This window comes from Elephas maximus, chromosome 1 (assembly GCF_024166365.1).
Source record: "Elephas maximus indicus isolate mEleMax1 chromosome 1, mEleMax1 primary haplotype, whole genome shotgun sequence".
Taxonomy (NCBI): Eukaryota; Metazoa; Chordata; class Mammalia; order Proboscidea; family Elephantidae; genus Elephas; species Elephas maximus.
Window position 1 is genome coordinate 226903886 of NC_064819.1, and position 13753 is coordinate 226917638.

Here is a 13753-nt window from a genome sequence, read left to right on the forward strand (position 1 = left end):
TACACAGCAAAACAGACATCAGTTCAGCAAATTCTACAAGGACAGTCCAGTGACATTGGTTACATTCTTCAAGTTGTGCAACCATTCCTGATATCCTTTTCTGAATTGTTGCCCTACATTACACAAACGCACTGCTCCTTTAGCTTCTCATCTAACCTTTTGAGTTGCTATTGTCAGTTTGATCTCATATAGATAATTTTTTAAAAGAATACACTGCTCAAGCTAAAGTATTGTTTGGTTTAAAGATGATTTCAGGGGGCAGTTTTGGTTTAAGGTTTAAAGACTTCCTCAGGGCAGTAGTTTTGGGGGTGGGGCATACAGCCTCAATGGCTCCAGAAAGTATGGATTCTATGAGAATTTGAAGTTATATTCTACATTTCCCCCTTTTGGTTAGGATTCTTCTATGGAATCTTTGATCAAACTGTTCAGTAATGGTAGCTGGGTACCATCTAGTTCTTCTGGTTTCACGGCAAAGGAGACAGTTGTTCATGGAGGGAATGGGACATGTGTTTCTGTGTGAGTGGAACTCTTTTATTTCATTTCAGTTCCCCAAGTTTCTGTCAACATTTGGCCTTTGGACACACTGATTTCTGTTCCTCTGGGAAGCCCTTCTTTTCTTTCTTCGCCTGAAAGAATCATACCATCCTTCAAGGCCTAGTTCTTTGGATAGCTTCTTTGTGGTGTGATTCTTGACTTTTCTAGTAAGAATTTGGACTTTCTGTGAAAATTTTTCTTAAGTTGTAGAATTCAAAAGTCTGAGGACCATGGACCTAATTCGTGGTGTCCATAATTGCATGTTGGTGCTGGTGAGTCCCATTCTTATTTACGCTTCCTATCTCTACCTGAAGTGGTTTTCTTGGAGAGTGATTTTCCAAATGTTTTCAATCTCTCTAGAATTTGGTTGTCCTTTTGGTCTTATTAGAACTGCTGCGTTGTTCTGACTAAACTGCTACTTGAGGTTTTATAAGCCAATGTTTTTTAAACTTCTTCTAGTAATCACAAGATATAATTTTACTTCACAACTGAGTGTACAGGCAAAAACACAAGAATTTAGTTTTATGAAATATTTTTTACCCTTACTGTGATACACTGTGATAGTTTCTGTTCTATTTTATTGTATTCTGTCTGTCTGGGCTTTTATTCTATTCTATTCTATTTAAAAATATTAGTATCAGTTCATTAATTGAATCTCATGACTCAACAATGGTTCATGACCCATAGTTGGACAAACTTTTTTTTTTTTTTACAAACATTTTTATAAGCAATGCTGCAGATGTCAGGATTTTTTATAAAACAGGTGTGAATGCTAAGACCTTCCTTGCAATAAATTGGCTTACTAAGGTGATGAACTGTGTAAAAAAGCTGGGCTATTGTCCCAGTGGAATTTATTACTTTTTCGTCCTGTTGAATTCTAGCCATGCATGGAGATCCTGCTCCGTGGGCATCCCCTGCTGCAGGGCTTATCCATTCATCTGTTAATGTGCATTTGGAAGGAGTCCTGCTGAATTGAAATAGAACCAATGGGACTTGGACAATGGGTGCTTAGCTTTTGAGGCCCTTAACAGCAGCTTACTTTCTGCCCACTTTATTGGCAAGGATTACTCTTTCTAAGCACTATTATTATGGAGACCAGACGTCCCTTTCCCCTGCCTCTTCATACAAATTGGATTCAGGTCTTCTGAATAGAAATGAGCTCCTTCAAGTCTTGGAGGGCAATTCATGTCTTCTGAGTGTAGTTCATTGACTCAAGTGAGAGAAGCAGGTTCAGGGAATATTTACAGATTGTATTAGTAAATTAGTAAATTTTTATTAGTAAATTTAGGTATTTGATAAGAGTTGAATGCTTTTGTTTTAGCTTTTCAGGCATGTTTGTCACTATATTTTAGCATTTTCAGCAAGACAAGCAATAAAACTTTTAAGGCAGGGTTTCTCAGCCTCGGCATTATTGACATTTGGAGCCAGATAATTCTTTGCTGTGGGGGGCTGTCCCTTGCATTGTAGGATATTTAGCGGCATCTTTGGCATCTACCCACTAGATGCCAGTAGCAATCTTTTAGTTGTGACAAGCAAAATGTCTCCAGACATCACCAAATGTCCCCTGGAGCAGGGGGCAAAATTGTCCCTGGTTGAAAGCTAGAGTTTTAAGGCAATACCAGTTATTAATGAACACTTGAGTTATTTTTTTACTCGAGTATCTAATAATACAATTATATGGCTGTGTCATTGTTTTTGTTGACATTTGACAGGGCCTCTTACAAATGAAAAAAAAAAAATTTTTTTTTTTTTCTTACAAATGAGGGGCCCTGGTGGCTGAGTGGTTAATTAAGCATTTGGCTGTTAACCAAAAGGTCGGCAGCTTGAATCCACCAGCCACTCCTTGGAAACCCTCTGGGGCAGTTCTACTCTGACCTATAGAGTTGCTGAATCGACTCTACAGCAGTGGGCTTGGTTTGGTTTTTCTTACAAATTAGGTACCTTTGAGTTAGAATCAACTCAGTAGCAATGGATTTGGTTTTTTGGTTTATATGCTGGAATAATTTGGGGGGAATTGATGAAAATCAGACAAATACTAACAGTAAAAAAAAAAAAAATTTTTTTTTTTTTACAGTAAAACTTAAAAAAAAACAAAAACCCCAAATCCGTTGCCATCGAGTGGATTCCAACTCATAGCGACCCTAAGTAAAACTTAGCAGATTCCAAATATATATGTTTGTGTGTGTATATGTAATTTTTACATACAGTCTCACTAATAAATTTTATTTTGCTTCTTGGAAAAAAATCTGAAATAACAGACTCTTGTAATAGGATCAGATATCATAGTACATAAACTTTGATTTATCATTAAAAAGTAATAATGGTATGGAGTCCTGGGTGGCATCTCACAGCTTTTTTTTAGGTGGTTTTGCATGTATTTCCACACTTGATTCTCAATCTAGGAGGTAGGCAGGGCAGATATTTTTACCTTCAAGTTGCAAATGGGTAAAGTGAAATTCAGAAAGTGTGCCCAAAGCCTCACATGCTGTTTAAGAGATAGAAGCAGATTGTAAACCCAAGTTCACTGACACAAACCGGACTAGAATTCTGGGGCGTGTCCCCTAAATGTAGCTCTCCCCTCCCCTCTTCCCCCTAAAAAAGGGACCCAAGTAGATAATTCTCTGGTTAATGATAGCTTTTCCTTTCTTACCGGGCTCTTATCTCTCTCTGAACTGTTTGCTTTGGACAATGATGAGGGACATATTTTAGTATAAAAATCTCTCTGGATTACATGAAAAGGCCTTCCTGGTATTTCTTGGTGGTAGAATATGAGCTTCCTCAATTGCCGTGCGCAGCCATCAATCTGCTTTTGTGTAGTGGCCCCACTCCTCACGTTACCAATCAGCCCTGCAGCCCCTCACAGGCCCGGCCTTACAGCTCCATCTGGCCACTGGAGCTTCCTCTGGTTCTGCAGTTGCTCCATCTGGGCAGCTGGCTCTCAGGTCCTCTGCTGGGAGACAAAGGAGAGTTGAGAAGCCTGGTTTTCTTTGCTATAAACTCCACACTACCTGGAAGCAGAGTCTTTGGGATTCTGATGCATCAATTCAAACCCAGGCTGAAGACAAATGAAGAAAAGGTAAATTTTGCTTTTTCTCCTGAAGGAAGTTTTTCTCTGGGACTCAGCAGGTCACAGTGGCTGCGGGGATTGTGATGACATATTTGTGGAATTCCTCCATATTACCGGTCATTCCTGGTATGGTAATTGCTCACGGTTTAAAAAAAAGAAAAAACAAAACTTTATCCTTGTTTGTGATCTTAGCTTCAAAAGCTGCCTGACACATTATACGGATGGGAAGTGGACAGGCATGTGGAAAATGAAATACAACTTTTTTCTTTTGATTCCTGGGATTCTAATTAATTTCTTAAAATTCCAATATTTTATTATAATTAGGCAATAAATAAAATAATTTTTATAAAGTATATAAGAAGCCCTGGTGGTGCAGTGGTTAAAGTGCTCGGCTGCTAAGCAAAAGGTGGACGATTCGAACCCACCAACTGCTCCGTCTCCCTTAAAGATCATAGTCTTGGAAGCCCTACAGGGCAGTTCTACTCTGTCCTGTAGAGCCGCTTTGAGTCGGGGTCGACCTGCCGGCAACAGGTAGTCCAACAGGTAGTCCGACAGGTAGTTGTAGTATTCACACAGCATACGGTATTTGTAATTATTTACACTTTTAGTGCAGTATCGTTTATACCGGTGACTTCATGTAAATTGCCTGTCCCAGGTGCAGGTGAGTCTACCTAGTATGTATTTTTCTATTCAGAGACACCAGGGACTTTTTAGCACTTTCTTTTCGTTTTTAAAGAGCTCAGAGGAAGTCTATCATTTGAATATTTTCAGCCCTCTATCGACAACAAAAGAAAGTTTTTAACTTGAATGCCAGAAAATTACCTTTGTAAAGGATTGGAGGCAGAGGGGGCACTGAAAACTCAACTTATTTATTCTCCTGCTTGCAGACAAAAGCCGCAGCTGAACCCTGACGGATAAATATCTGTTCAATTTGTGAAGCTCCTCAGGGACAATAATTCCACAATTTCCCTCAGGAGTTACCTTTTCTGTCAATAAATTCCTCATAAATATCAGATTCACTCTTCCTGCTACAGCTTAAGGCTCTTTTCTTTCTGCCCAGATTGACTGGAGATGTTGAACAGCTGGTCAGCGTTATCCATCTGTGAAAGTTCACATTGTTACCCCCTCTGTCATTCCCCCTCTGCCTTTCTCCAGCCTGTACCATCTTAATTATCGAAGAATTTCCTCACGAGCTCATGTGCCAACCTTTCAGCCATATGGAGTAGTCTGTGCCCCGATCAACCTTTCAGCGTGTGATGTTTTCATTCAAGAGTTTTTGTTGTAGAGTTTATGAGTTTATGAGCACCAAAGTTTCAGGCCTCAAGTGGGCAGAATCTGGTGAAGAATAGGGTCTACTGCTCTGTTTTTTGAAATATGACATGAAATAAAAAATTAAGCTATTAATTTCAAAAGTAAGATTGGGTGATGTTATAACCTGTTGATGGGAAATAAAATACCTACTTGAAGCCATCTTAGTGCTTTGACTCCTGCCTCTGTGTGTCTGTGAGCAGCTGGCATGGCTGGCCTCTCAATAGCAGGTTTGTCTGGCTGGTGTTGGAGAGTTGACACCGGTGCTGTGTGGGCTTGTCTTCTGGCACGGGACCCTCTCATCACCAAGGGGTGACAGAGATGCTGCGGATGCATAGCCAGGAGCGTTTGGGTCATTGCTGGACCGGGGCCTGACAGGAGTAAACAAAGACTCCCTTGGATCAGGTCCCGGTGAGAGGGCTGAGCCCCAATGGCCAGGAGGGTCTCAGCCAGTTTTCCTGGCCCAAGTTAAAAAAAAAAAGTGAAAAAGTGTAGCTGAGAAAAACTGGACAGCTCAGGTTTTAAACTTGAATACTCATGTTTAAATAATTTTGATTTTTAAAAATGAGCATTTTAAAATTTGGGGTTCCTGCTGCCCAGCTTAGGTGTCAGAGACCTCATAGGATCCTTTTTTTTCATGGCAGGTAAAGCCAGTGGCTCTTCCTGTTTTTAGATGTTTGTGAGAGCCGCCACTAAGGAGCCCTTGTGGCGCAGTGGGTAAGTGCTCAGCTGCTAACTTAAAAGTTGGCGGTTGGAACCCACCAGCTGCTCCATGGGAGAGCAATGTGGCAACCTGCTTACCTAAAGATTTCAGCCTTGGAAACTCTATGGAGCAGTTCTATTCTGCCTTATAGGGTCATTATGAGTTGGAATTGACTTGACAGTAGTAGGTTTGGTTTTTAGGTGGAGAGCTGCCACTAAAAGGTAAGGGGTCCGTCAGCAGCGTCACAGGCACTATTTCAGAGGTCTCTTTAATTAATGCTGTGCTCAGTTTTTAAAATGCGTTTAGTTTTTTTTAATGTTTTGAAATTTTTTAAATAACTTTTATTTTGCTTTAAGTGAAAGTTTACAAATCAAGTCAGTCTCTCATATAAAAACTTATTTACACCTTACTACATACTCCCAATTACTCTCCCCTCAATGAGACAGCCCGCTCTCTCCCTCCACTCTCTCTTTTCGTGTCCATTTCGCCAGCTTCTAATCCCCTCTACCCTCCCATCTCCCCTCCAGGCAGGAGATACCAACACAGTCTCAAGTGTCCACCTGATCCAAGTAGCTCCCTCCTCACCAGCATCCCTCTCCAACCCATTGTCCAGTCCAATCCATGTCTGATGAGTTGGCTTTGGGAATGGTTCCTGTTCTGGGCCAACAGAAGGTTTGGGGACGATGATCACTGGGGTCCTTCTATTCTCAGTCAGACCATTAAGTCTGGTCTTTTTATGAGAATTTGGGGTCTGCATCCCACTGTTCTCCTGCTCCCTCAGGGGTTTTCTGTTGTGTTCCCTGTCAGGGCAGTCATCGTTTGTAGCCAGGCACCATCTAGTTCTTCTGGTCTCAGGATGATGTAGTCTCTGGGCCTCACTGTGTTTACTTTTATTTAATGGACTTGATTTTTTAGAGCATTTTAAAGCTTATAGAAAAACTGAAGAGGAATTACAGAGAATCCCCATGCCCCTCCCCTGATTTCCCCCTTTTATTGACATCTTGCATCACTGTGGTACATTTGTTACAACTGATGAATGGCTGTTGATACACTGTCATGAGCTAGGAGTCCCTCTTTGTGTTGTACCTTTCTATGGGTTTTAGCAAATGCGTAATGCCATGTGTCCACCATGACAGTATCATATATAGTAGTTTCACTGTGCCAAAAATGCCCTGGACTCCACCTATTTATCCCTCTTCCTTCTTCCTGAGCCCCTGGCAACCACAAATCTTTTTACTGTCTGTATACTTACGCCTTTTCCAGAATGCCAGTAGTTGGAATCATACAATATATAGCCTTTTCAGACGGGCTTCTTTCACTTAGCAATGTGCATGGTTCTTTCATATCTTCCCACGGCTTGAGAGCTCATTTCTTCTTATTGCTGAATAACGTTCCATTGTGTAGATGTACCACAGTTTGTTTATCTACTCACCTATTGAAAGACGTCTTGGTTGCTTCCAAGTTTTGGAAATTATGAATAAAGCTGTTGTAAACATTTGCATGCATGTTTTTGTGTGGACATAAATCTTCAGCGGGTTTGGGTAAATACCAAGGGGTGTGATTGCTGGATTGTATGGTAAGACTTTATTTAGCTTTGTAAGAAATGATCAAATTGTCTTCCAAAGTGGTCCTACCATTTTGCATTGCTACCAGCAATGAGGAAACCCTGGTGGCATCGTGGTTAAGTGCTATGGCTGCTGACCGAGGGGTCAGCAGTTCGAATCCACCAGGTGCTTCTTGGAAACTCTATGGGGCAGTTCTACTCTGTCCTATAGGGCTGCTATGAGTCAGAATTGACTCGACGGCACTGGGTTTGGTTTTTGGTTTACTAGCAATGAATGAGTTTGTTGCTCCACATCCTGACCAGCATTTGGTGTTGTTGGTGTTTTGGATTTTAGCCATTCTGATAGGTGTGTAGTGGCATCTCCTTGTGGTTTTAAGTTGCAATCCCCTAATGACGTATGATGTTGACCATCTTTTCATACGCTTTCTGGCCTCAGTTTTAATAGGCTCAAATGAGCTATGAGAACTCTTGGCGGTGCCTAGATGGGAAATCTATTTGATGTCTCCTAAGTTTTTTTTTTTTTTTAATTGAAAAATATACACGTGTGCACAGCCTCAGGCAGGAGACTTGTCTTTAGCTTCATTGAAGGAATTTAGACCCTGTCCAATTGCTTCCTCTTGGTCTCATCAACTTTAAAATTCACTACTGAACCCTCAAGGAGCCCTGGTGGAGCTGAAAGGTTGGTGTTTCAGACCCACCAGCTGCTCTGTGAGAGAAAGATGTGGCAGCCTGCTTGGAAACCCTATGGGGGCAGTTCTACTCTGACCTATGGGGTCATTATGAGTCAGAATCGACTCTATGGCAGTGGGTTTGGGGTTGGGTTATTGAACCCTCAGCACTCTTTCTGTCTGCTGAGAAAATAAAGGGCTTTGTATCCTGGCCAGATGGCACCTGTCCTTCCCCTTTTATCCCACCTCCCACCTGTCCTTGTCCTCTGTCAACCCCCCAGTGCATCCCCTCAAGGTGGGCTCCTTTCCCCCAATCCCCATGCAGCAAGGCCCAAACATGTGCTTGAGTACAGCTTTCAGTTTCATTTATGGGGTCAGCCTCTACAACCTATTTCAGCCAGAGGCGATTTCCCCATGATGGTAAGCTTCGGCTTCTGTTTTTACCACTCAGTCAAACAGAGAACAATGACCTGTTCCTGCCCTGTCAAGATGATGCTTCTGCAACTTTGTCAGCAAGGAGAGCCTGACGTTGTTTTCCTGCTGGTGGTGACAGATCAGCTGTGACTCACTCGAGCACTTTCACCGGCTCACCCTGAGACAAAGGCACACCATTGACTACAGTTGTGGGGCCAGGTTTTCTGTTCTTTGAGATAATAATGCCCTTTACAAGTGTGGATGGGGAGGTCTGGCTTCTTTTACATCTTCCATCAGCCCTGAGGAACCGAACATGTCACAGACATTTATTTACTCTGGGGACAGTGATTCGGGAAAACAATTGTTTCTTCAAATGATTTACATAAAACCTTCGATGTAAAATGCTTGACAGAGTTTTCTCCTGTTTCTGTTTTCCAGGGTCGTTCATGAATTCACTTCCTGCATCTGTTAAATGTGCCGCCTTGCCCTCAAGACCATGTAAAGCCTGCTGACTGCTAATCTCCCTCATAGCAGAAATTACCCTGAGGTAAATCCAGCTAACCAGGGTTGTGGTTCATGTCAGGTTTCATGACTGGGCTTCAGGTAATAAAGTGAGATTTAATTTTTCGTTCCAGTGATTTTGGATTTAAAATGTTTGATAACTGCCACCAAAGAAAAGTCCACCTATTTGACTTTTGTTTTGTGACCGCATGTTCTTAGGTATAAAGACATTAAGAAAGAAAGAAAAAAACTACTAAATATATTTGGGAACCTAATTGAAATCATCACCTTTAACTTGCCTAAAATAGGGATGTAGTGGTTAGAATAAAAAACTGAGGGGGAATGGCTTGGGTTAGAGGTCACTTTGAGTTTGGCTTAACTAATGGTTAGGCTCATTGAGTGAATTAGGGCTTTAAAGGGAATTAAAAGAATCTGATACTTTTTTTTTATACCCACTTTCTAACAAGCCAGGGAACCCTGGTAGCATAATGTTTAAGAGCTATGGCTGCTAACCAAAAGGTCAGCAGTTCGAATCCACCAGGTACTCCTTGGAAACTCTATGCTGCAGTTCTACTTTATCCTATAGGGTCTCTATGAGTTGGAACTGACTCGACGGCAACGGGTTTGGTTTTTTTGGTTTTCTAACAAGTCAGCTTGAAACTTTCTTCTCTCATCATGTTCTAAAGTGAAGGTCCCTAAAGTCTTTAGAAAAGCTCTAGAAGTTAGTTTTTTAAAGATATTTTTCTCCCTCTCAGCCTAGTTTTTGAGGAATTCTAGTCCTTTTGTGCTACTGCTTCTCTGAAACGAAGGCCCCGACACAGCCTAGCACCTCGACTTGTATATTATTACAAATATGGTGGATTCTGAGCAATGCTCTTTGACATTGGGGTGAGGTGTTGGCTGTACCCAGCAGTTAATGTATAAGGGGAAAAACGCATCTCTCTGATCATTGGAAGGAGCCCCTGGGTGGTGCAAGTGGTTAATGTGCTTGGCTACTAACTGAAAGGTTGGAGGTTTGAATCCACCCAGAGGTGCCTTGGAAGAAGGGCCTGGTGATCTACGTTTGAAAAACCAGCTATTGAAAGCCCTACGGAGCACAGTTCTTCTATAACACACATGGGGTAGCTATGAGTTGGAGTCGGCTCGAGGGTAACTAGTTTTTTTTGTTTAATGACTGAAAACTCAGTGTATTTGAACTGATTTAGTAAAGATAGTTTCTCCTCACTTTTTAAGAACTACTAGTTCAAAGCCTTACACCACCAAGGCTTAAGTAAGTCTGTACCTTAATCCGATTTCATGCCTGTTCAATTTCTAAATTAACGTCTTGCAACAGAGGGTTAAAATAACTAATAGATAAGTCTGCGATATCATCTGTCAGGCCCATGACCATCATTGCACAATTAGGAGAACTAGGTCTGTTGGCAACTTCAGTGCCGACTTCTTTGAGTGTTGCCTGTTTCCTCTGTGACGCATCGAACATTTGTTTTTAGAAAGTTCTGTCATAATGGAATGTAACTTAGGTCATGGCTCTTACTGATGCCACTGTTCTTAATTTAGGTTAAAATGGGGAACTCCGAGAGTCAGTACACCCTTCAAGGATCTAAAAACTACAGCAATACTGTTACTGGTGCTAAGCAAAAGCCTTGCTCCCTGAAAATCCGCAGCATCCATGCAAAAGATGAGAAGTCATTGCATGGGTGGGGCCATGGAAGCAGCGGGGCAAGCTACAAGTCCAGGTCTCTGGCCCGCAGCTGCCTTTCTCACTTTAAGAGTAACCAGCCTTATGCATCGAGACTCAGTGGACCTACCTGCAAAGTGTCCAAAGGTACTAGCTACTCCAAGCATAGGACAAATGCCTCAGGGGACGACTCCCAGGGAAATAATGCTGCTTTCTCCCCTGAGAATGGCTTCCACTATGTTGGCCACCAGCCAGCAGATAACCACATCACCTCTAGAGACCGCAATGGACACCTTCTCAACTGCTATGGGAAGAATGAGAGTGTTGCATCCACCCCTCCAGGCGAAGACCGCAAGAGCCCCAAGGTGCTCATCAAAACGCTGGGGAAGCTGGATGGCTGTTTAAGGGTTGAGTTTCACAATGGTGCCAACCACAGCAAAGTGCCTGCAGAGGACTCCAGGGGACCAGTGCAGCTGCTGAGGTATTCACCCACCTTAGAATCAGACACCTCCCAAGTGCCCGCAGCCAGGAGGAATTCTAGCTCCGAGTACCCGTCCAGCCACCGCCTTTCTTCCACTGACTCTCACCTACGGTCCAGCAAAGGAAGCTCCCTGAGTTCCGAGTCATCCTGGTATGACTCCCCGTGGGGCAATGCTGGAGAGATGAGCGAATTAGAGGGCTCCTTCCTGGCCCCTAGCACCCCCGACCCCAGCCTCCATGCCAGCTTCCCACCAAGTGATGCCAAAAAGCCTTTCAGCCAAAGTGCTTCTCTCTGCTCTCTCCGGGAACTGTACAAAGACACCGCCCTTGGGGGTCTCCCTCCCACGGGCATCCGGCTCTCTGATGAGTACATTGGCACGCACGCCGGCCTAAGCAACCGTGTCTCCTTTGCCTCTGACATCGATGTGCCCTCCAGAGTGGAGCACAGGGACCCCGTCCAGTACAGCTCCTTCACCCTCCCCTGCCGCAAGCCCAAAGCCTTGACTGAGGATACTTCTAAGAAGGACACCCTGAAATCCCGAATGCGGCGGATCAGCGACTGGACAGGAAGCCTCTCCCGGAAGAAAAGGAAACTCCAGGTGGGTAAACATAAGCGCATAAGGAAAGATTCCCTTAGTTGCCCCATCTGTAAAATGGGAATGTTATCCGAAGCCACCACAGTTTTGTCCTGAGGCTTCCTGAGCCAGTGAAGGTAAGGTTTACCCTGAGGCCTGGCACAGCTTGTTTTCAGGTGTGATTTGTGTGGTTTTCTTGGACTTTGGGTGTGCATTTTTACTCTTTAGCTTACATCTTCAGTCCCCCTGGTTCTGTGCTTGCCTCCTGTATTCTTCTATGAGTGACACGGGTGTCATCAACAGACCTGGCCAGACTGGCCATAGAAGGTATAGAGTTGGAGAGAATTCTGAAATAATAAATTATCTAAGAATTTTCTTAGACCTCATTCTTAAAGTCTAAACAAAAAGGACAAGGAATAGATTGTTAATGTTTTTGGATGAGTAGACTTCTTCAGGTTAAGCACTCAGCTGCTAACCGAAAGGTTAGTGTTTGAACCCACCCAGTGGCCCTGTGGGAGAAAGACCTGGCAGTCTGCTCCCATGACAATTGCAGCCTAGAAAACCCTATGGGGCAGTTCTACTCTGTCATAGGAGGTTGCTATGAGTCGGAATTGATACGACAGCACACAACAACGACAACACCTATCAACTAAGAAGCCCTGGTGGTGTAATGGTTAAGTGCTCAGCTACTAACTGGAAGGTTGGCAGCTTGTACCCACCGGCCGCTCTGTGGAAGAAAAGACCCGGCAATCTGCTTCTGTAACGATTACAGCCTAGAAAACCCTATGGGACAGTTCTACGCTGTCACATGGGCTCACTGTGAGTTAGAGTTGATTAGACAGCACCACCAACACCAAAGGCTTCCAGAACTCACTATTGAATTGTGTAATGAAAACTTTCTATGCTTGAGTTGATACATTAAAAAAAAGTTGATATATCTATATTTAATCTCACTGCCTTCTCACAGGGTAACTAGTGTATTTTTGAAAGCAACTGCTATCTCTGTACATGTAATAGTAAAAATATGATGTTGATAAAATAAGAATCATGATAATTTTATGGTGCATAAAGTTTTAATGGGGGGACAAAGTAATTGTTTGCCATTTCAGGTAACTGATGGCAATAGCTAGGTTTTCTGCCTGCCTGCCTGCCTGCCTGCCTGCCTCCCTCCCTCTCTCCCTCCCTCCCTCCACCCACCCATCTACCCATCCACCCACCCACCCACCCACCATAGGTCATAGAGTTGAAGGAAATTTAAGTGGACAGTTAGTCCCTGGCAGAATTGCGTTTTGAGCATCCTCGATAGACATACAATTACAAAATTTCATAGAACTTTAGGGGAGGAAAATACTATAATTTGAGTAGTTTCAAAATTTATAAAATTTGCCGTAAGATAGTTCCCTCTTACGGACAATGCCCCTTCCGCCCTCCCAGCTTGCACTATGTTGCCCTTCTCTCCTTTACTCAGAGATGGAGAATATCTGTGTAATCTCCATCCCCTGCGAGAAACTCTGCATATCCCTGAATAGTTTGCTTACTCCTTAATCATCCCTTCTCCAGGCCAAGCTGCTAAACAGTAGAGATTTCTGCGGCCTTTTCCTCTTAGCTCCTACTTCCCCCAAAACTGACAACAGTTGAGCATAAAAGGAGAAATAGCTTCTGCTGTCCTGACTTTGATCCCATGTAGACAACTTTCATGAGCCGGTATTCTGCACTTTTTTCTGTAGAGTATGTGTCTCTGAGTTCGGTCTGGCCTACACGCAGCCCTATTCCATCTCATTCAGTTTCTGTTCAGTTCAAAGCTAGATCAGTTGCTGCTCTGTGTGCCCCTTTTCTGCCATGCCCAGGTCCTCGTACAGACCTTATACCTATCTCGTCAACTCAAACGCTTAACTCTGATGACTTGTCTGCCTGTAGAGTTAAGGCTGGTTGGAATGAAACAGTCAGAATTTTAATGCTAAAAAGGACTCCCCCTCATTTTAAAAATGAGGAAACTAAGATTTAAGGAGTTTGAGGGTCCTTCTGGATGACTCATGTATTTGGTGGAGAAACCAGGACCAAAGCCATTTCTGCTAAACCTCAAACACATTCTTTTTTTTTTCTTTCTCTCTTTTTAAATTTTTTTTAAAAAGTTTTTTGGTGAGAATGTATATAACAAAATGTACACCACTTCAACAATTCCTCCATGTCCTATTCGGTGACACTGGTTACGTTCCTCAAGTTGTACCATCTCTCTTGCTAACCTTTTCCAAACTCTGTGC

The 13753-nt window shown here is 42.9% G+C and overlaps 1 protein-coding gene across 10 annotated transcripts in view; it reads left to right on the forward strand.

The window, feature by feature from the left end:
* Positions 1-13753, forward strand: part of TIAM2 (TIAM Rac1 associated GEF 2) — a 352591-nt gene that overhangs the window by 202182 nt on the left and 136656 nt on the right. For all 10 annotated transcript variants that reach the window (XR_007519667.1, XM_049904306.1, XM_049904327.1 and 7 more), the window contains 2 exons: positions 8697-8805; positions 10317-11516. Coding sequence is in view for 9 of the 10 variants with exons in the window: in XM_049904306.1 (XP_049760263.1) it covers positions 10323-11516 (1194 nt within the window). In the remaining variant the exon portion in view is untranslated. The remainder of the gene's footprint in view (positions 1-8696; positions 8806-10316; positions 11517-13753) is intronic.